Source organism: Rhea pennata, unplaced genomic scaffold, assembly GCF_028389875.1.
Source record: "Rhea pennata isolate bPtePen1 unplaced genomic scaffold, bPtePen1.pri scaffold_150, whole genome shotgun sequence".
NCBI classification, from domain to species: Eukaryota; Metazoa; Chordata; class Aves; order Rheiformes; family Rheidae; genus Rhea; species Rhea pennata.
The window spans coordinates 1-22,830 of NW_026907624.1; the positions used below are offsets into that span (position 1 = coordinate 1).

Sequence of the window (22,830 nt, forward strand, 5' to 3'; positions counted from 1 at the left end):
CGTGGGTGCTCCCGGACCCCAGCACCACCCGTGGGTGCTCCCGGTCCCCCTGCACACGTGGGTGCTCCCGGAACCCCCCTGCACCCATGGGTGCTCCCGGACCCCAACAACACCCGTGGGTGCTCCCGGAACCCCCCTGCACCCGTGGGTGCTCCCGGACCCCAGCACCACCCGTGGGTGCTCCCGGTCCCCCTGCACCCGTGGGTGCTCCCGGAACCCCCCTGCACCCGTGGGTGCTCCCGGCCCCCAACAACACCCGTGGGTGCTCCCGCATCCCCCCCAGCAGCCATGGGTGCCCTCAGCACCCCAAATCTCCCCTCTCCAGCCCCCCAGCACCCCCATGCCCCCCCAAGGCCCCCACAGGTGCCCCCAGCACCCCCAAATCCCCCTCTCCAGCCCCCCCAGCACCCCCATACACCCCCTCTCCAGCCCCCCAGCACCCACAGGTGCCCCCAGCCCCCCCCATACTCCCCTCTCCAGCCCCCCAAATCCCCCTCTCCAGCCCCCCAGCACCCCCATACCCCCCCCCTCCAGCCCCCCCCAGCACCCACAGGTGCCCCCAGCCCCCCCATACTCCCCTCTCCAGCCCCCCAAATCCCCCTCTCCAGCCCCCCAGCACCCCCATACCCCCCCCCTCCAGCCCCCCCAGCACCCACAGGTGCCCCCCAGCCCCCCCATACTCCCCTCTCCAGCCCCCCAAATCCCCCTCTCCAGCCCCCCAGCACCCCCATACACCCCCTCTCCAGCCCCCCAGCACCCACAGGTGCCCCCAGCACCCCCATACTCCCCTCTCCAGCCCCCCAAATCCCCCTCTCCAGCCCCCCAGCACCCACGAATCCCCCTCTCCAGCCCCCCAGCACCCCCATACCCCCCTCTGCAGCCCCCCAGCACTCACAGGTGCCCCAGCCCCCCCATACTCCCCTCTCCAGCACCCACAGGTGCCCCCAGCACCCCCGAATCCCCCTCTCCAGCCCCCCAGCACCCCCATACCCCCCTCTCCAGCCCCCCAAATCCCCCTCTCCAGCCCCAAAGCACCCCCGAATCCCCCTCTCCAGCCCCCCAGCACCCCCATACCCCTCTCCAGCCCCCCAAATCCCCCTCTCCAGCCCCCCAGCACCCCCATACCCCCCTCTCCAGCCCCCCAGCACCCACAGGTGCCCCCAGCCCCCCCATACTCCCCTCTCCAGCACCCACAGGTGCCCCCGGCACCCCCGAATCCCCCTCTCCAGCCCCCCAGCACCCCCATACCCCTCTCCAGCCCCCCAAATCCCCCTCTCCAGCCCCCCAGCACCCCCATACCCCCTCTCCAGCCCCCCCAGCACCCACAGGTGCCCCCAGCCCCCCCATACTCCCCTCTCCAGCACCCACAGGTGCCCCCGGCACCCCCGAATCCCCCTCTCCAGCCCCCCAGCACCCCCATACCCCTCTCCAGCCCCCCAAATCCCCCTCTCCAGCCCCCCAGCACCCCCATACCCCCTCTCCAGCCCCCCCAGCACCCACAGGTGCCCCCAGCCCCCCCATACTCCCCTCTCCAGCACCCACAGGTGCCCCCGGCACCCCCGAATCCCCCTCTCCAGCCCCCCCAGCACCCCCACCACCCCCCCCTCCGGCCCCCCTGCAACCCCGCCCCCCCCCCCAACCCATGGGTGCCGGCCGGGGCGGGCGCACCGACGGCGGCGCTGGCGCTCTGCAGCTCCTGGTCGGAGACGTGGATGCGCACGCCGGCGCGGGGCGTGAAGTCGGGCACGCGCACGTGCCGCAGCAGGGCGCCCACGGCCGCCCGCTCCCGCGAGCCCCCGATGCCGTAGCTCTGCGCGTACAGGTTCGCCGCCGCCACCACGTAGTCCAGGTGCAGCGGCTGCCGGGGGGGGCGGGGGGGGGGCGGGGGGGGGGCCACGGTTAGGGCACCCATGGGGGGGGGGCAGGGAACACCCGTGGGTGGGGGGCACGTGGCACCCGTTGGGGGGGGGGGGGGGATAGGGCACCCACCGGGGGGGGGAATACGGCACCCATGGGGGGATACGGCACGCATTGGGGGGGGGGGGGATGGCACCCGTGCGGGAGGGGGGGGGAAGGGCACCCACCGGGGGGGGGAATACGGCACCCATGGGGGGATACGGCACGCATTGGGGGGGGGGGGGGGATGGCACCCGTGCGGGAGGGGGGGGGAAGGGCACCCACCGGGGGGGGGCACGTGGCACCTGTGTGGGGGGGTATGGCACCCACGGGGAGGGGATACGGAACCAATGGGGGGGGGTTAGGGCACCCACGGTGGGGGGGGGGGGGCATGTGGCACCCGTGGGGGGGGGGGGAACATGGCACCCATGGGTGGGGGGGGGGGGGGATAGCGCGCCCATGGGGGGAGGGCACATGGCGCCCGTGGGGGGGGGCACACGGCACCCGTCGGGGGGGGGGGGGGGGAAATAGGGCACCCATAGGGGGGTATAGGGCACCCACGGGTGACCCCCCCGCGCCCCCCCCCCCCCCAGCTCACGTTGTCGGGGTCGAAGGTCAGCGGATGGGGGCAGCGCTTGGGCCCCGACCAGAACAGGGTCCCCGAGTTGGTCTTCTGCGGGGGGGGGGGGGGGGGAGCGGTGACGTCATCCAGGCGGCCGTGACATCACCCACAGGGTGGTGACATCGGCGAAGACGTGATGACGTCATCGAGGCGCCGGTGACGTCATCAGCAAGGGGAGGGGGAGCGAAGAGCAGCCGGGGGGGGGGGGGAGGGGGGAGGAGGCTCAAGGAGGAGGCTCCAACCGCCCCCCAATCCCCGCAAATCCCCCCAAAACCCCCTGGAGACCCCCCCAAACCCCCCTGAATCCCCCCCAACCCCCCCCAAACGCCCTGCAAAGCCCCCAAATCTCCTTCCAACCCCCCCAAACTCCATGCAAAACCTGCAAACCTCTGGCAAGTCCCCCCCAAAACCCCCCTGAATCCCCCCCAACCCCCCCCCGAACCCCCTCCAGAGCCCCCCCAACCCCCCTGCAACCCCCCTGAATCCCCCCCAAACCCCTGAATCCCCCCCAACCCCCCTGAATCCCCTCCAGAGCCCCCCAAACCCCCTGCAAACCCCCCTGAATCCCCCCCGAACCCCCTCCAGAGCCCCCCAACCCCCCTGCAACCCCCCTGAATCCTCCCAACCCCCCTGCAAACCCCCCCAAACCCCCTCCAACCCCCTGAACCCCCTCAGTCCCCCTCCAACCCCCCCTGAATCCCCTGCAAACCCCCTCCAGAGCCCCCCAACCCCCCTGCAATCCCCCTGAATCCTCCCAGCCCCCCTCCAACCCCCCAAACTCCCTCAGCCCCCCTGCAACCCCCCCTGAACCCCCTGCAATCCCCCCAGCCCCCCTCCCGAACCCCCTGCAACCCCCCTGAACCCCCCAACCCCCCCGAACCCCCTGCAAACTCCCCTGAATCCCCTCCAACCCCCTGCAAACCCCCCCAACCCCCTGCAACCCCCCTGAACCCCCCCAAACCCCCCGAACCCCCTGCAAACCCCCCTGAATCCCCTCCAACCCCCTCCAGCCCCCCTGCAACCCCCCCGCACCCCCTCCAACCCCCTGCAAACCCCCCAGCCCCCCTGCAAAGCCCCCGAACCCCCCCAAACCCCCCGAACCCCCTGCAAACCCCCCTGAATCCCCTCCAACCCCCCACCAGCCCCCCTGCAACCCCCCCCCTGCACCCCCCCAACCCCCTGAACCCCCCCAAACCCCCGAACCCCCCCTGCAAACCCCCCTGAACCGCCTCCAACCCCCTGCAAACCCCCCCAAACCCCCCGAACCCCCCCTGCAAACCCCCCTGAACCGCCTCCAACCCCCTGCAAACCCCCTGCAAACCCCCTGCAAACCCCCTCCAAGCCCCCTGCAGCCCCCCCCCCCCCCGTGCCCCCCCCCCCCCCACCTGCCCGGGCGGGAAGTTGTGCAGGAGCTGGCGGATGTTGTTGCGGTACTGCGCGTGCCAGTGGCGGCAGGCCCAGCTCCAAACCCCCCCCCCCCCCGAACCCCCCCTGAACCCCCCCCAGCCCCCCTGCAACCCCCCCCCAGCCCCCCCCAACCCCCTGAACCCCCCCAAACCCCCCGAACCCCCCCTGCAAACCCCCCTGAACCGCCTCCAACCCCCTGCAAACCCCCTGCAAACCCCTGCAGCCCCCTGCAAACCCCCTCCAAGCCCCCTGCAGCCCCCCCCCCCCCGTGCCCCCCCCCCCCCACCTGCCCGGGCGGGAAGTTGTGCAGGAGCTGGCGGATGTTGTTGCGGTACTGCGCGTGCCAGTGGCGGCAGGCCCAGCTCCAAACCCCCCCCCCCCCCCCGAACCCCCCCTGAACCCCCCCCAGCCCCCCTGCAACCCCCCCCCAGCCCCCCAACCCCCTGAACCCCCCCAAACCCCCCGAACCCCCCCTGCAAACCCCCCTGAACCGCCTCCAACCCCCTGCAAACCCCCTGCAAACCCCCTGCAAACCCCCTCCAAGCCCCCTGCAGCCCCCCCCCCCCCCGTGCCCCCCCCCCCCCACCTGCCCGGGCGGGAAGTTGTGCAGGAGCTGGCGGATGTTGTTGCGGTACTGCGCGTGCCAGTGGCGGCAGGCCCAGCTCCAAACCCCCCCCCCCCCCGAACCCCCCCTGAACCCCCCCCAGCCCCCCTGCAACCCCCCCCCAGCCCCCCCAACCCCCTGAACCCCCCCAAACCCCCCGAACCCCCCCTGCAAACCCCCCTGAACCGCCTCCAACCCCCTGCAAACCCCCTGCAAACCCCCTGCAAACCCCCTCCAAGCCCCCTGCAGCCCCCCCCCCCCCCCGTGCCCCCCCCCCCCCACCTGCCCGGGCGGGAAGTTGTGCAGGAGCTGGCGGATGTTGTTGCGGTACTGCGCGTGCCAGTGGCGGCAGGCCCAGGCCACGCAGTCGGGCCAGTCGCGGGGCCGCTCGGCCACGAGCCCGCGGTGCAGCGCCTCGAGCACCTCGAGCGGCTGCGTGCCGGGCAGCCGCAGCGTCCGCTCCACGAAGCGCGGGTCCCTGCGGGGCGGCGCGGCACGGCCTCGGCGCCTTGCACACGCGGGCGTGGGCGTGCAAGCCGGGGAGGAGGGGGCGGCGGCGCGCGCGTGCGAACGGCTGGCAGCGCCGCTGCATTATATGTGTGCAAACGCATGTGCTTGGTCCTCGAAAGCAGCGTGCAAACAGGCCGGCAGCGCCGCTATGCTGCACTATACGTGTGCAAACGCGTGTGCTCGGTCCTCGAAAGCAGCGTGCAAACAGGCCGGCAGCGCCGCTATGCTGCACTATATGTGTGCAAACGCGTGTGCTCGGTCCTCGAAAGCAGCGTGCAAACAGGCCGGCAGCGCCGCTATGCTGCACTATACGTGTGCAAACGCGTGTGCTCGGTCCTCGAAAGCAGCGTGCAAACAGGCCGGCAGTGTTGCCATGTTGCGTTATACGTGTGCAAACGCGTGTGCTCGCATGCAGCGTGCAAACGCGCCGGCAGCGCCGCTATGTCGCATTGGGCGTGTGCAAACGCGTGTGCTGGGCTGGGTGCTCGAATACAGCGTGCAAATGCACTGGCAGCGCCGCTATGTTGCATTGTGCATGTGCAAATAGGTGTGCTCAGTGCTCGGACGCAGCGTGCAAATGCACCGGCAGTGCTGCTACGTTGCATTGCACGTGTGCAAACACGTGTGCTCAGTGCTTGAAAGCAGCGTGCAAATGCGCTGGCAGCGTTGCTATGTTGCATCGTGCGTGTGCAAATGCGTGTGCTGGGCTGGGTGCTCGGATGCAGCGTGCAAACACGCCGGCAGTGCTGCTATGTTGCATTATACGTGTGCAAATGCGTGTGCTCTGTGCTCAAATGCAGCGTGCAAATGCACCGGCAGTGCTGCTACGTTGTGTTATATGTGTGCAAACACGTGTGCTCGGTGCTCGGATGCAGCGTGCAAACGCGCCAGCAGCGCTGCTATGTTGCATCGTGCGTGTGCAAACGCGTGTGCTCAGTGCTCGAATGCGGCGTGCAAATGCACGCGCAGCGCCGCTATGTTGCCTTGCACACGCGTGTGAGCCCGTGTGCCCTGCGGGCTGCTCGGACGCGGCGTGCAAACGCGCCGGCAGCGCCGCTATGTCGCCTTGCACACGCGTGTGAGCCCGTGTGCCCTGCGGGCTGCTCGGACGCGGCGTGCAAACGCGCCGGCAGCGCCACTATGTCGCCTTGCACACGCGTGTGAGCCCGTGTGCCCTGCGGGCTGCTCGGACGCGGCGTGCAAACGCGCCGGCAGCGCCGCTATGTCGCCTTGCACACGCGTGTGAGCCCGTGTGCCCTGCGGGCTGCTCGGACGCGGCGTGCAAACGCGCCGGCAGCGCCGCTATGTCGCCTTGCACACGCGTGTGAGCCCGTGTGCCCTGCGGGCTGCTCGGACGCGGCGTGCAAACGCGCCGGCAGCGCCGCTATGTCGCCTTGCACACGCGTGTGCAAACGTGTGCGCGCTGCTGTGCACTCGCCTGCGCAGCCCCCCCCACCGCGCCCCCTGCCGCGCCCCCGCGACCCCCGCCATGACCCCTCCACGACCCCATGACCTGCGCCGTGCCCCCCGCTGTGACCCCCCCCACACCTCCATGACCCGCGCCATGACCCCGCGCCCCCCCCACCGTGACCCCCCCGCCATGACCCCGTGACCCCCCCCCGCCATGACCCCATGACCCCCACCACGGCCCCGTGCCCCCGTGCCCCCCCTGCCGTGCCCCCGTGACCCCCCCCGCCATGACCCCATGACCCCCACCACGGACGGCCCCGTGCCCCCCCGCCGTGCCCCCCGTGACCCCGCAACCCCTGCCATGACCCTGTGACCCCCCCGTGACCCCTCCGCTGTGCCCTCCTGCCCCCCCCCCCCCCGCTGTGACCCCATGACCCTCAGCCGTGCCCTGGCCGTGCCCCCCCCCCCGCCGTGACCCCATGACCCCCCCATGACCCTGTGCCCCCGTGACCCCCTCGTGACCCCGTGACCCCCCCCGTGACCCCGTGACCCCCCCCCCCGGCACCCACGTCAGGTATTGGTTCACGTTCTCCGCCGGCTGCTTGAAGAGGACCCTCGAACTCGTCACGCGCCCACTGCGGGGGGGGGGGGGGGGGTCAGCGAGGGGCCCAGGCGTCCGGGCTGCAGACGCCTCCCCTCCCCCGCCTGCCCGTCGCCGCCGCCGCCGCCCCCAACTCGCGACCCGCGCGTAGGCGGAAGGGGCCCAGGCGTCCGGGGGAACCTCCAAGGCGTCCGGGGAAGGGGCCCAGGCGTCCGGGGAGGGGCCCAGGCGTCCGGGGAAGGGGCCCAGGTGTCCGGGGAGGGACTCAGGTGTCCGGGGAAGGGGCCCAGGTGTCCGGGGCGGGGGCCCAGGTGTCCGGGGCAAATCCCAGTTGCCCAGGGCAGATCCCAGTGGCCCGGGGCAGATCCCAGTCACCCAGGGCAGGTCCCAGTCACCCCAGGCGGGGTCCCAGTGGCCCGGGCGGGGTCCCAGTGGCCCCGGGCCGGGGGCCCAGGCATCCGGGGAAGCTCCCACGTGCCCAGGGCGGGTCCCAGTCACCCCGGGGCAGGTCCCAGTCACCCGGGCCGGGTCCCAGTCTCCCCAGGGCAGCTCCCAGTGGCCCGGGCCGGGTCCCAGTCTCCCCAGGGCAGATCCCAGTCACCCCGGGCGGGGTCCCAGTCTCCCTGGGCCGGGGGCCCAGGTGTCCGGGTAAGCTCCCACGTGCCTGGGGCGGGTCCCAGTCACCCCGGGGCAGGTCCCAGTCACCCGGGCCGGGTCCCAGTCTCCCCAGGGCAGCTCCCAGTGGCCCGGGCTGGGTCCCAGTCACCCCGGGCGGGGTCCCAGTCACCCTGGGCCGGGGGCCCAGGCGTCCGGGGAAGCTCCCACGTGCCCGGGGCAATTCCCAGTCACCCCGGGCCGGGTCCCAGTCACCCTGGGGCAGGTCCCAGTCACCCGAGCCGGGTCCCAGTCTCCCCAGGGCAGGTCCCAGTGTCCCCGGGGCGGGTCCCAGTCACCCCAGGGCAGGTCCCAGTCACCCCAGGGCAGGTCCCAGTCACCCCGGGGCGGGGTCCCAGTCACCCTGGGCCGGGGGCCCAGGCGTCCGGGGAAGCTCCCACGTGCCCGGGGCAGGTCCCAGTCACCCGAGCCGGGTCCCAGTCTCCCCAGGGCAGATCCCAGTCACCCCGGGGCAGGTCCCAGTGTCCCCGGGGCAGGTCCCAGTCACCCCAGGGCAGGTCCCAGTCACCCCAGGGCGGGGTCCCAGTCACCCTGGGCCGGGGGCCCAGGCGTCCGGGGAAGCTCCCACGTGCCCGGGGCAGGTCCCAGTCACCCGAGCCGGGTCCCAGTCTCCCCAGGGCAGATCCCAGTCACCCCGGGGCAGGTCCCAGTGTCCCGGGGCGGGTCCCAGTCACCCCAGGGCAGGTCCCAGTCACCCCGGGGCGGGGTCCCAGTCACCCCGGGGCGGGGTCCCAGTCACCCCGGGCCGGGTCCCAGTCACCCCGGGGCAGGTCCCAGTCACCCGAGCCGGGTCCCAGTCTCCCCAGGGCAGATCCCAGTCACCCCGGGCGGGGTCCCAGTGGCCGCGGGCCGGGGGCCCAGGCGTCCGGGCGGCACCTGGAGCGTGTGCTCGATGGCGTTGGGGAAGTTGCGCAGCGTGCAGATGGGGATGGCCTTCTCGGGCGGGTCCTGGCTCGAGCTGTACGACTCGCTCAGGAACGGGATCACCACCTGCACGTTGCCCTTCGTGCCCAGCGTGCCCGACTCCAGCAGCGGCTTCCGGTAGTACACGCACCGCCGGTCCACGTACAGCCCTGCCGCCGCGGTGACGGGCTGAGGAGGGGGTCCCCACGGCTCCCCGGGGGTCCCTACAGCTCCCCGGGGGTCCCTACGGCTCCCCGGGGGTCCCTACAGCCCGACTCCAGCAGCGGCTTCCGGTAGTACACGCACCGCCGGTCCACGTACAGCCCTGCCGCCGCGGTGATGGGCTGAGGGGGGGTCCCCACGGCTCCCCGGGGGTCCCTACAGCTCCCTGGGGGTCCCTACGGCACCCTGGGGTCCCTACACCCCCCCGAGCGCCCCCCTCAGGGTCTCCCCCCCACGTCTCCCCCGGGAGATCTCTCCCCCCACAGTCAGCCCCCCCACGGGTGCTGCCCCCCCCCCCCCATGGGTGCCACCCCCTGCCCGTTTCCCCCCCCCCATGGGTGCCGCCCCCCCCATGGGTGCCCGCCCCCCTTTCCCTCCCCTTGGGTGCCACCCCCGCGTTTCACCCCCGCAGAGTGCCCCCTTCCCCCCCCCATGGGTGCCCACCTGCTCCTCCCCCATGCGCCCCACTCCCCGCCCCTTCCCCCCCACCATGGCTGACCCCCCTTCCCCTCCCATGGGTGCTGCCCCCTGTTTCCCCCCCGGGTGCCCCACCCCCCCGTTTCCTCCCCCCACGGGTGCCCCCCCCAATGGGTGCCCCCCTGCTCCCCCCGATGGGTGCCTACCCCATTCCTCCCCCCCGTGTGCCCCCGCTCCCCTGCTCCCCCCCCAATGGGTGCCCCCCCACCCACGGTTGCCCCCCCATGGGTGCCCCCCCGCTCTCCCCTCATGGGTGCCTACCCCATTCCTCCCCCCCGTGTGCCCCCCCTGCCCTGCTCCCCCCCCCAATGGGTGCCCCCCCATCCCACGGGTGCTCACCCGCCCGGGTACCCCCGCAATGGGTGCCCCCCCATGGGTGCCTACCCCGTTCCTCCCCCCCCCGTGTACCCCCCCACCCATGGGTGCCCCCCCACCCACGGGTGCCCCCCCCATGGGTGCCTACCCCGTTCCTCCCCCCCCTGTGTGCCCCCCCACCCACGGGTGCCCCCCCATGGGTGCCTACCCCGTTCCTCCCCCCCCCCGTGTGCGCCCCCACCCACGGGTGCCCCCCCATGGGTGCCTACCCCGTTCCTCCCTCCCCCGTGTGCCCCCCCACCCACGGGTGCCCCCCCATGGGTGCCTACCCCGTTCCTCCCTCCCCCGTGTGCCCCCCACCCATGGGTGCCCCCCCTGCTCCCCCCCATGGGTGCCTACCCCGTGTGCCCCCCCCCCCACGGGTGCCCCCCCCCCCACGGGTGCCCCCCCCCCCCCACGGGTGCCCCCCCCGGCCCCCCCGCTCACGGGCGTCGACGTTGTCGAGGGCGGTGGCGACGCCGTCGAGCGCCTCGAAGAAGTCGTCGTCGTAGAGGCGCTCGGTGTCGGGGCCGACGCGCTCGGCCCGCGCGCTCGCCCGCAGCGCCCCGTTGATGGCGCGCGCCGCCGCCGCCGCCCGCTCCGCCTTCAGCTTCTGCGGACGCGCGGACGCACCGACGGACGGACGGACTCACGGGCGGCGGCCCGGGCAGCCGGGCGCCGCCCTGCCCCCGCCCTGCCCCCCCCCGCAGCGGGGCCCGGCCGCCACCCCCCCCCCCCCCCGCCTCCATCCTCCGCCTGCAAAGCCGCCCCTGCTCTGCTGCCCGGGCCACGCCCCCAACGCGCCCAGGCCACGCCCCCCCTGCACGCCCAGGCCACGCCCCCAACGCCCAGGCCACGCCCCCCCTCCTCCCGGCCACACCGCCCCCCCCCCCAACCTTCCTCCATCCTCCGCCTGCAAAGCCGCCCCTGCTCTGCTCTGCTGCCCGGGCCACGCCCCCAACGCGGCCAGGCCACGCCCCCCCTGCACGCCCAGGCCACGCCCCCAACGCCCAGGCCACGCCCCCCCTCCTCCCGGCCACACCGCCCCCCCCCCAACCTTCCTCCATCCTCCGCCTGCAAAGCCGCCCCTGCTCTGCTCTGCTGCCCAGGCCACGCCCCCAAGCCACGCCCCCCGCACGCTTAGGCCACGCCCCCAACGCCACGCCCCCAACTACTAGACCACGCCCCCTCCGCGCCCAGGCCACGCCCCCTCCCTCCTCTTGTCCTTTCTTTGTGCACACCCCCTGCTGCCCGCCGAGGCCCCGCCCCCGCCATTGCCTAGGCCCCGCCCCCGGCTGAGGCCCCGCCCCTCTGAGACCCCGCCCCCGCCGGCTGAGGCCCCGCCCCCCTTCAGTGACTTCCTACTCGCTGCTCCCCCCCCCCCCCGCGGAAGCCGGAATTCCCTTCCCCCCGCCACACCGGAAGTCCATTCTCCACACCGGAAACACCCACCCTCGTTCCGGAAGTCCCTCCCCCCGCACCGGAAGCGCCCTTCCCCGCACCGGAAGTGCCCTCCCCCGCACCGGAAGTGCCCTCCCCCGCGCCGGAAGCACCCTCCCCCGCGCCGGAAGCGCCCTCCCGCGAGCCGGAAGCGCCCTCCCCCACACCGGAAGTGCCCTCCCGCGGGCCGGATGCACCCTCCCCCGCACCGGAAGCGCCCTCCCCCGCACCGGAAGCGCCCTCCCCCGCACCGGAAGTGCCCTCCCCCGCACCGGAAGTGCCCTCCCCACACCGGAAGTGCCCTCCCGCGGGCCGGCAGCCCCGCCCCCGGCAGGCGCCACCCCTCACCGTGACGTCCCAGGGCCGGAAGAGGAACTGGCGGTTGAGGTTGGACTTCTCGACGGTGTCCATGTCGGCGACGGTGAGGTGCCCGCCGGCGCCGCAGCCCAGCCCCAGCAGCGCAAAGTTCTTGAGGAGCTCGCAGCCGATGGCGCCCGCCCCCACCTGCCGGGGGCCCCGCCTCAGCGCCCCGCCCCGCGCCCCGGCACGCGCCGGGACAAACGCCCCGACACGCGCCGACACGCGCCGACACGCGCCGACACGCTGCGACACGCGCCGACACGCACTGCGACACGCTCCCACACGCACCGACACGCTCCCACACGCCGCGACACGCCCCGACACGCCCCGACACGCGCCGACACGCACTGCGACACGCTCCCACACGCTCCGACACGCCCTGACACGCACTGCGACACACTCCGACACGCTCCCACACGCGCCGACACGCTCCCACACGCGCTGCGACACGCTCCGACACACTCCCACACGCGCCGGCACGCTCCCACACGCACTGTGACACGCTCCGACACGCTCCCACACGCGCCGACACGCTCCCACACGCGCTGCGACACGCTCCGACAAGCTCCCACATGCTCCGACATGCTCCCACACGCACTGTGACACGCTCCGACACGCTCCCACACACTGCGACACGCGCCGACATGCTCCAACACGCCCCGAAACGCGCCGACACGCCCTGACACGCACTGCGACACGCTCCGACACACTCCCACACGCTCCGACATGCTCCCACACGCACTGTGACACGCTCCGACATGCTCCCACACGCACTGCGACACGCTCCGACACACTCCCACACGCTCCGACATGCTCCCACACGCACTGTGACACGCTCCAACACGCTCCCACACGCTGCGACACGCTCCGACACGCCCCGACACGCGCCGACACGCACTGCGACACGCTCCCACACGCGCCGACACGCTCCCACACGCTGCGACACGCTGCGACACGCCCCGACACGCGCCGACACGCACTGCGACACGCTCCCACACGCTCCGACACGCCCCGACACGCGCCGACACGCGCCGACACGCGCCGACACGCACTGCGACACGCCCCGACATGTGCCGACACGCTGCGACACGCTCCAACACACTCTGACAGGCTCCGACACGCACTGCGACACGCTTCGACACGCTCCGACGCGCTGTGACAGGCTCCGACATGCTCCCACACGCACTGTGACACGCTCCGACATGCTGTGACAGGCTCCCACATGCTCCGACATGCTCCCACACGCACTGTGACACGCGCCGACATGCTGTGACAGGCTCCCACATGCTCCGACACGCTCCCACACGCACTATGACACGCTCCGACATGCTGTGACAGACTCTGACACTCTCCGACATGCTCCCACACGCACTGTGACACGCTCCCACACGCTGTGACAGGCTCCCAGACACTCCGACACGCTCCCACACACACTGTGACACGCTCCCACACGCTGTGACACACTACCACACACTCCGACACGCACTCTGACACGCTCCCACACGCTGTGACACGCTCCCACACACTCTGACACGCTGTGACATGCTCCCACATGCTCCAACACACACTCTGACACGCTCCGACACGCTGTGACACGCTCCCACATGCTCTGACACGCACTCTGACACACCGACACGCTCCGACACACACTCTGACATGCTCCGACACGCTGTGACACGCTCCCACACGCTGTGACACGCTCCTACACGCTCCCACTCGCACTCTGACACTTTCTCCCGCACTCCCATGTGCTCCGACACACTCCCACGCAGCCCGACACGCTCGCACATGCTCTGACACGCCCCCACGCGCTGCGACACGCTCTGACATGCTCCTGTACCCACTACCACATGCTCCCACACACTCTGACACGCTCCCACACGCTGCCACGCACACTCCACCATGCTCCAACATGCTCCCACACGCTCCAAACTGCGGCGACACGTGGCCCCACGCCGCGACACGCAGCCAAGTTCTCCCCCCCCGCCCCCACCACCCCCAGCGACACGGGCCCACCCGCCCCAACATGCTCCCGCGTGGTGACACGCAACGACACACGTGACCCGGCGTGTGCTGCTGGGACATGCTAAGGGGCAGCTAAGACACACTAACGGGGACCGGGACACGCTAAGGAAGAGCCTGACACGCTAAGGGAGGGACTACGACATGCAAAGGGGGGCTGGGACATGCTAAGGGGGGTTGGGACACGCTAAGGGCCCCCCTGACACGCCAAGGAGCACTGCAACATGTCAAGATGTGTCGTCACGTATCCATACATGTTGCAACATGCTAACACACGATGCAACACGCTAAAGGATGTAGCAACATGGTACAGGACACGGCAACATGCTAAGGGACACCAGGACATGCTAAGAGGCTTAAAGACATGATAAAAGGACACTGGGACACGCTAAGGGGCACCGGGACATGCTAAGGGGCACCGGGACACGGTAAGGGGCACCGGGACATGCTAAGGTTGGTTGTAACATGCTAAGGGACACCAGCACACGCTAAAAGGCCTTGACACATGATAAAAGGGCACCGGCACATACTAAGGGGCACCGGGACACGCTAAGGGGCAGGGCCCGGCGGGGAACACGGGCGGACACGCGTGTGGGGCCGCGCGCGCTCACCACGAAGTACTTCTGGTCGCCGAGCTTGGCCTGCAGCTCCTCGCCGAACACGGCGATCTGCCCGTCGTAGCGGCAGTTGCGCTGCGGGGAACACGCCAAGGCACGCTGGGACACGCCGCGACACGCCGCGACACGCCGCGACACGGGCTAACGCGCCGCCGCGCGGGGTAACGCGCCGCCACGCGGGGTAACGCGCAACGTCACGCAACGAGGCGCCTCGAGGCACGTCGCCGCGAGCCGTGCCAGCACGTGACGACATGGATTAACACGCCTCGGCACGGATTAACATGTCTTGGCGCAGATTAACGTGCCTCAGCACGGATTAACGCGCCTCGGCACAAAATAACACGCCTCGGCATGGATTAACACACCTTGGCATGAATTAGCACGCTTCAGCACGGATTAACGCGCCTCGACACGGACTAACATGCCTCGGCACAAATTAACACGCCTCGGCATGGATTAACACGCCTCGGCACGGATTAACACGCCTCGGCACGGATTAACGCGCCTCGGCACGGATTAACGCGCCTCGGCACAGAATAACACGCCACGACACGGACAGAACGACAGGATGAGGAATAACACGCCGTGACACGTGGCGCGACAACACGCCACGACCCGGACAACGTGCCGTGACCCGGGAAAACAGGGAACGACCCAAAATAACATGTTGTGACACGGGATAAACGCGCTGTGACACAGGATAAACGTGCTACGATGCGGGATAAACACGCTACGATGTGGGATAAACACGCTATGACATGCGATAACATGGTATGAGATGGAAAAACATGTTACGGCATGGCATAACATACTATGACATGGGATAACGTACTACGACATGAGATAACATGCTATGGCATGCGACAACATGCTATGACATGGGATAACATGCTACGGCATGGCATAACATACTATGACGTGGGATAACGCGCTATGACATGGGATAGCATGCTACGGCATGCGATAACATGCTATGACATGGGATAACATGCTACGGCACGGCATAAACAGGCTACGACGCCTCGAACCGCGATAACACGCGACGGCGCGCGGTAACAAGCGACGACCCGCGACGACACGCGGTAACACGCGACGACGCGCGTCGACACGCGTGTGCCGGGGCGCTCACGGGCCGGCAGGTCTCCTCGGTGAGCAGCACGTCGCGGTTCTCCTCGGGGAGGCACTCGAGGGCGTCGAAGTAGAGCCACTGCGTCACCGGCATGAACTTGCCCGAACACGCCTGCGGGGGAGGGGGGGGGGAAAAGGGCCCAGGCGTCCGGGAGGGGCCCAGGCGTCCGGGGAAAGGGCCCAGGTGTCCGGGAGGGGCCCAGGCGTCCCGGGAAAGGGGCCCAGGCGTCCGGGGAAGTGGCCCAGGCATCCCGGGAAGGGGCCCAGGCGTCCAGGGAGCAGGGGTCTGGGAAGGGGCCCAGGAGTTCAGGAAGGGGCCCAGGTGTCCGGGAAATGAACCAAGGCATCCCGAGACAGGGGCCCAGGCGTCCCGGGAAGGGGCCCAGGCGTCCGGGGAAGGGGCCCAGGCATCCGGGGCAAGGGCCCAAGCGTCCCAGGAAGGGGCCCAGGCGTCCGGGAAGGGGCCCAGGCATCCGGGGAAGGGGCCCAGGTGTCCGGGGCAATGGCCCCAGGCGTCTGGGGAAGGGGCCCAGGCATCCGGGGAAGGGGCCCAGGCGTCCGGGGAAGAACCAAGGCGTGCCGGGACAGGGGCCCAGGCGTCCGGGAAGGGGCCCAGGCGTCCGGGGAAGAACCAAGGCGTGCCAGGACAGGGGCCCAGGCGTCCGGGAAGGGGCCCAGGCGTCCGGGGAAGAACCGAGGCGTGCCGGGACAGGGGCCCAGGCATCTGGGAAGGGGCCCAGGCGTCCGGGGAAGAACCGAGGCATGCCGGGACAGGGGCCCAGGCATCCGGGAAGGGGCCCAGGCGTCCGGGGAAGAACCGAGGCATGCCGGGACAGGGGCCCAGGCATCCGGGAAGGGGCCCAGGCGTCCGGGGAAGAACCGAGGCATGCCGGGACAGGGGCCCAGGCATCCGGGAAGGGGCCCAGGCGTCCGGGGAAGAACCGAGGCGTGCCGGGACAGGGGCCCAGGCATCCGGGAAGGGGCCCAGGCGTCCGGGGAAGAACCAAGGCGTGCCGGGACAGGGGCCCAGGCGTCCGGGGGGCAGGGGCCCAGGCGTCCGGGTACCTTCATGACCTCCTGGGCTGCGAGGCCGCCGATGAAGGCGTTGACGGGCGCCAGGTCGCCGCTCGCCTGCAGCGCCAGCTCCCGCACGAGCTCCTCGTCCGCCGGCGCCTCGGGGAAGAGCTCCCGGAGCAGCGCCAGCACCTCGGCCGCGTCGCCCTGCCGCGGCACGCTGAGCACACGCCCGCGGGAAACGCGCCGCGGCACGCGAAAAACGCGGCGCGGCACGCGAGAAACGCGCCGCGGCACGCGAAAAACGCGGCGCGACACGCTAAAAACATGCTGCGACACGCGGAAAACGCACCGCGGCACACTAAAGATGCCGCCACATGCCGAGAACGCATGGCGACACGCTAAAAACACGCTGCGACACGCTAAAAGCGCGCAGCGACACGCTAAAAACACGCTGCGACACTCGGAAAATGCGCCACGACACGCTAAAAACACGCTGTGACACGCTAAAAACACGCTGCGACACGCAAAAAACATGCTGCAGCACACTAAAAACATGCTGCCACACGCTAAAAACATGCTGCGACACGCAAAAAACATGCTGCAGCACACTAAAAACATGCTGCCACACGCTAAAAACACTGTGACATGCTAAAAACATGCTGCGACACGCGCAAAACACGCCACCCCGGGCGGAAAACCCGCCGCGACACACTAAAGATGCTGCCACACGCGGATAACGCACTGTGACACGCTAAAAACACGCTGCGACAGGCTAAAAACACGCTGCGACACGCTAAAAACATGCTGCGACACGCTAAAAACACGCTGCGACACGCTAAAAACATGCTGCGACACGCTAAAACCAGCTCGAGCCCCGTTCCGGGACGCCGCCAGCGCCCCGGCGGGCGTTAGCGTGCGCTGGCGTGTCCCACGCGTGCGCCACGCGTGCCGGTACCTGGTGGCGGGGCCGGGGGGGCCGCCCGTGGCGCCGCAGGAAGGCGTGTAGCGCCTGCCAGCCCCGGTGCAGCGCCGCCGGGCGCTCGGCCTTGCCGAAGTCCGTCACGAGCAGCGCCGGCTCCGCCAGCGACTCCCGCAGCCGCTTCTGCCAGGCGGCGCACGCGTGTCGGGGCGTGTCCGGAGCGTGTTCGGGGCGTGTCGAGGCGTGTTCGGGCGCGTAGAGGCGTTTCCAGGCGCGTAGAGGCGTGTTCCGGTGTGTAGAGGCGTGTCGGAGCGTGTCAGTCGTGCGAAGGCGTGTTTGTTGGAGCGTGTCGGAGCGTGTCGGAGCGTGTCGGAGCGTGTCCGGAGCGTGTTCGGGGCGTGTCGAGGCGTGTTCGGGCGCGTAGAGGCGTTTCCAGGCGTGTAGAGGCGTGTTCCGGTGTGTAGAGGCGTGTCGGAGCGTGTCAGTCGTGCGAAGGCGTGTTTGTTGGAGCGTGTCGGAGCGTGTCGGAGCGTGTTGAGGCATGTCGGAGCGCGTGCGGCTCCTCCCAGCGCCCCCAGTCCTCGCCCCAGTCCCTCCCAGTATCCCTCGCTGTCCCTCCCAGTGCCCCCGATCCTCTCCCAGTCGCTCCCAACCCCACCTCAGTCTCTCCCAGTGCCTCCCCGATCCCCTCCCAGTGCCCCCACAATCCCCCCAGTTGCTCCCAGTTCTCTCCTAGCGGCCCTTAACGCCATCCCAGTGCCCTCCCAGTGCCCCTAGAGCCTCCCAGCGCCCCCAGTGCTCTCCCAGTACCCCCAACACCTCTCCTAGTCCCTCCCAGTGCCTTCCAACACCCCCAACCCCTTCCCAGTGCCTTCCAGTGTCCCCAATGCTCCTCCCAGTGCCCCCAATCCCTTTCCAGCGCCTCCCAGTATCCCCAGTACCTCCCCCAGTGTCTCCCAGTATTCCCAATCCCTTCCCAGTGCTCTCAATGACCCTCCCAGCACCTCCCAGCATTCCCTAACCTCTTCCCAGTCCCTGCTAGTGCTTCCCAGGGCTCCCAATACCCCTCCCAGTACCCCCAATACCCCTCCTAGCCCCTCCCTAGTGGCTCCCAGCGCCCCCAGTACCCCTCCCAGTACCCTCCCAGCACATCCCAGTCTCCCCAATACCCCTCCCAATGCCCTCCCAGTGCCTCCCAGCACTCCCAGTGCCCCCAATACTCCTTCTAATCCCCTCCCAGTGCCTCCCAACATGTCCCAGTGCCCACAATACCCTTCCTAATCCCCTCCCAGTGTCTCCCAGCACCTCCCAGTGCCCACGATACCCCTCCTAGTCCCCTCCCAGTGCCTCCCAGCACATCCCAATGCCCACGATACCCCTCCTAGTCCCCTCCCAGTGCCTCCCAGCACCTCCCAGTGCCCACGATACCCCTCCTAGTCCCCTCCCAGTGCTTCCCAGCACCTCCCAGTGCCCCCAATACGCCTCCCAGTCCCCTCCCAGTGCTCCCAGTGCCCGGCACTCACGAAGCTGACGTGTTTGGGCATCTTGACCTGGGTGACGACCCCCCCCCGCTCGTAGTCTCCGAAGCTGCTGGTGTCGCCGATGCTGAAGGTGTAGGGACCTGGGGGGGGGGAGGGGCGGGGTCAGGGGCCCAGGCGTCCGGGCCGCCCCCCACAAAGGGCCCAGGCATCCAGGAGACCCCCAGAAAGGAACCCAAATGTCTGAGAGACCCCCCAAAACGGGGCCCAGGCACCCGGGAGACCCCTAAAAACGGGGCCCGGGTGTCCAGGAGACCCCCCGTAAGGGGCCCAGGCGTCCGGGAACCCACCCCCGAGGGGCCCAGGAATCCAGGAAACTCCCACAAAGGGCCCAGGTGTCCGGGAGACCCCCAAAAAGGGACCCAGGCATCCGGGAGACCCCCCCACAAAGGGACCAGGTGTCCAGGAGACCCCCCAAAAAGGGGCCCAGGCGTCTGGGAGACCCCCAAAAAGGGGCCCAGGCATCCAGGAGACCCCTAAAAACGGGGCCCAGGCGTCCGGGAGACCCCTAAACATGGGGCCCGGGTGTCCTGGCTGCCCCCAGCGAAAGACCCAGGTGTCTGGGAGACCCCCAAAAAGGGACCCAGGCGTCCGGGAGACCCCCACAAAGGGCCCAGGCGTCCGGGACTCCTCCCACGAGGAGCCCAGGCGTCCGGGACTCGTCCCGCAAGGGGCCCAGGTGTCCGGGACTCCTCCCGCGAGGGGCCCAGGCGTCCGGGACTCCTCCCGCAAGGGGCCCAGGTGTCCGGGACTCCTCCCGCAGGGAGCCCAGGTGTCCGGGACTCCTCCCTCAAAGGGCCCAGGCGTCCGGGCCTCGTCCCGCGAGGGGCCCAGGCGTCCGGGCGCACCCAGCACGCGGATCTCCACGGGGCCGCAGCGGTTCAGCTCCTCCATGCCCTCGACCTCGGCGAAGGTGACGAAGTCGCCGCTCTCGAAACCGTGTCGGGCCTCGTCCAGGCACGTCACCTCGCCCGGGCAGCCCTGCCAACCGCCCCGCGAGGGGCCCAGGCGTCCGGGAGCCGCTCCGAGGAGGGCCCAGGCGTCCGGGAAATGCTCCGGAGGGGCCCAGGAGTCCGGGAAAGCCCCCAAACCCGCTCGCAAGGGGCCCAGGAGTCCAGGAAACCCCCCAAAGCCACTCGCAAGGGGCCCAGGCGTCCGGGAGCCGCTCCGAGGAGGGCCCAGGCGTCCGGGAAATGCTCCAAGGGGGGCCCAGGAGTCCGGGAAAGCCCCCAAACCCGCTCGCAAGGGGCCCAGGCGTCCAGGAGCCGCTCTGAGGAGGGCCCAGGCATCCGGGAAATGCTCCGAGGGGGGCCCAGGAGTCCGGGAAACCCTCCATAACCCGCTTGTGAGGGGCCCAGGCGTCTGGGAGCCGCTCCGAGGAGGGCCCAGGTGTCCGGGAAATGCTCTGGGGGGGGGCCCAGGAGTCCAGGAAACAAACCCCCCAAACCTGCTTGCGAGGGGCCCAGGCGTCCGGGAAATGCTCCAAGAGGGGCCCAGGAGTCCAGGAAACCCCCCAAACCTGCTTGCGAGGGGCCCAGGCGTCCGGGAAATGCTCCGAGGGGGGCCCAGGAGTCCGAGAAACCCCCCAAACCCACCCGCAAGGGGCCCAGGTGTCCTGGAAACCCTCCGTAACCCGCTTGTGAGGGGCCCAGGCGTCCGGGAAATGCTCTGGGGGGGCCCAGGAGTCCGGGAAACCCCCCAAACCCACTCATGAGGTGCCCAGGCACCCGGGACCCCCCACGAAAGGGCCCAGGTGTCCGGGCCCCCCCCCCCAGGCCCCCCCCCGCCCCCTCCCTGCGAGGGGCCCAGGCGTCCGGTACCTTGGTCACCATGGAGACCATGGCGCTGAGCGGCTGTTCCCCGTTGGTGTCCGTCACCACCATGTCGTCCCCGAAGTCACAGAACAGCTGCCTGCGGGGGGGGGGGGGAAGGTTCAGGGGGCCCAGGCGTCCGGGAGACACCCCCAACAAGGGGCCCAGGCGTCCGGGAGACACCCCCAAAAGGGCCCAGGCGTTCGGGAGATGCCCCTGAAAGGGCCCAGGCGTCCGGGAACCACCCTACGAGGAGCCCAGGCGTTCGGGAACCATCCCGTAAGGGGCCCAGGCGTCCGGGAACCACCCCCAAAAGGACCCAGATGTCCAGGAACCACCCCATGAGGGGCCCAGGCGTCCGGGAACCACCCCCAAAAGGACCCAGATGTCCAGGAACCACCCCATGAGGGGCCCAGGCGTCCGGGAACCACCCCGCGAGGGGCCCAGGTGTCCGGGAACCACCCCTAAAAGGGCCCAGGCGTCCGGGAACCGCCCCCAAAAGGCCCCAGATACCCAGGAACCACCCCGCGAGGGGCCCAGGCGTCCGGGAACCACCCCCCGAGGGGCCCAGGCGTCCGGCTCACCCGAAGAGCCCCCGCGTGTCGGCCACCACCAGCTTGATGCCGCGGCTGTGGCAGAAGTCGCCCACCCAGAGCTGCTCCTCCAGCGGCGAGTTCGTCAGCACCACCACCTGCGGGCGGGCGCGCGAGCTGACGCGGGCACAGGCGGCCGCGGGGGACAGGCGGCCGCGGGGGACAGGCAGACATCGAGACAAGCAGCCGCGGGTACAAGCAGATGCCGTGTGGGTGTACGTGTGTGAGACTAGCAAGACCGAGCAACAAACATAACACGGGCACAGGCGGCCATGCGCACAAGCGGGCACAGAGACAGGCGGCCGCGGGCACAGGCGGCTGCGGGGGACAGGCGGCCGCGGTGGGGGTGCGCGGGTGGAGGGGAACGGTGAGGCTGAGACACAAGTGCGACGTGAAAACGAGCACCTACAGAGACAGGTAGACAGACAGGCAGCCGCGAGAACAAGTGGACACGACGACAGGCGGCCACAGGGGACAGGCGGCCGCAGGGGACAGGCGGCCAGGGCAACGCGAAAGGTGAGAATGCGACAGCTGTGGCAACAGCGCAACAGAAAACCAGATATAAAGAGCAACAACGGTGACATGGCTACAACCGGTTGCAAACACAGGCGGACAAACATGGAAACAAGCACGAAAAGCTGTAAAACGACAGCGCGCGAAACGACATTTTACAAAACAACACCTAAGTGCAAAAACAGCTTAAAAAACAAACGCAAGCTGCCACCGCAAACGCACACAAACAACCAACACCAAAACACAACGTGACACAAACGCGCGAACCGCGTGAGCGCAACCAACTACACAAACAGGTTGCGCAAAGAAACAGGCGGCTACGCGAACGCGCAGCGCGTAGAAACGGAGAAACGCGTGTACGGGCAGACGCAGGAACAGGCGGAACGCTGGAGCAAGCGGACGCGGCAACAGGCGGACGCGGCAACAGGCGGACGCGGCAACAGGCGGACGCCGGACCCGGCGACGGGCGGGACGGGGGCCCCACGGGGGCCGAGCCAGCACACGCAAGCAACCCCGCGGCGGTGGTGGGGAGGTTACAGGCGGCGGGGGGAGGCTACAGGCGGCGGCGGCTGTACCTGGAAGGGGGCGAGGAGCTCCTCGGAGAGCGGCTCCTCGGTGCTGCTGACGGCCACGTACGAGTTGAGCTCGGCGAGTCGGGGCAGCGTCGCCTCCGCCCGGCCCCGGCCCACGTCCTCCTCCCGCAGGTAGAACTACAGCGAGACGCCGCCTGTTCACACCCGCTCCCACTCCGGATGGGTGTTCCCCCCCCACAGCTGTCCTCGCTACCCCAGTTGGGTGTTTTCACCCCCAGTCGGGTGTTTCAGCCCCCCAAGTGGGTATTTTCACCCCCCTACGGCTGTTTTCACCCTCTCAACCAGGTGTTCCTACCCTCCGAGGGTATTTTTTCACCCGCAGATGAACGTTTCCACCCCCAGCTCCATCTTTTCACCTCTCCGAGCGGGTATTTTGGGCCCCTGAAACGGGTGTTTTCACCCCAGCCACCTGTTCCTGACCCCTGGACGGGGTTTTTCACCCCGCTGAGTGCGTGTTTTCACCCCTGGGTGCCTGTTTCCGCACCCAGGCAGGTCTGTTACCGCCACCCCACGTGTTTTTCATCCTCCTTGGATAAGTGTTTTGTTACCCCATGGGTCTTTCCACCCCGGACAAATGTTTTTGTTTAGAAAACAGGTT

General features: G+C 69.9%; 1 protein-coding gene across 1 annotated transcript in view; it reads right to left on the reverse strand.

Moving 5' to 3' along the window:
- Positions 1 to 1,640: 1,640 nt before the first annotated feature.
- Positions 1,641 to 22,830, reverse strand: part of LOC134154184 (ubiquitin-like modifier-activating enzyme 1) — a gene marked incomplete at its 3' end in the record, with an annotated part of 30,935 nt that continues 9,745 nt past the window's right edge. Inside the window, 17 exon segments of the mRNA XM_062600898.1 lie at positions 1,641 to 1,858; positions 2,495 to 2,569; positions 4,812 to 5,007; positions 7,019 to 7,059; positions 7,061 to 7,084; positions 8,602 to 8,798; positions 10,129 to 10,294; positions 11,470 to 11,625; positions 14,115 to 14,195; positions 15,250 to 15,360; positions 16,314 to 16,469; positions 17,221 to 17,367; positions 18,708 to 18,805; positions 19,571 to 19,703; positions 20,543 to 20,633; positions 21,118 to 21,224; positions 22,215 to 22,349. Of these exon segments, the coding sequence (XP_062456882.1) occupies positions 1,641 to 1,858; positions 2,495 to 2,569; positions 4,812 to 5,007; positions 7,019 to 7,059; positions 7,061 to 7,084; positions 8,602 to 8,798; positions 10,129 to 10,294; positions 11,470 to 11,625; positions 14,115 to 14,195; positions 15,250 to 15,360; positions 16,314 to 16,469; positions 17,221 to 17,367; positions 18,708 to 18,805; positions 19,571 to 19,703; positions 20,543 to 20,633; positions 21,118 to 21,224; positions 22,215 to 22,349 (2,132 nt within the window).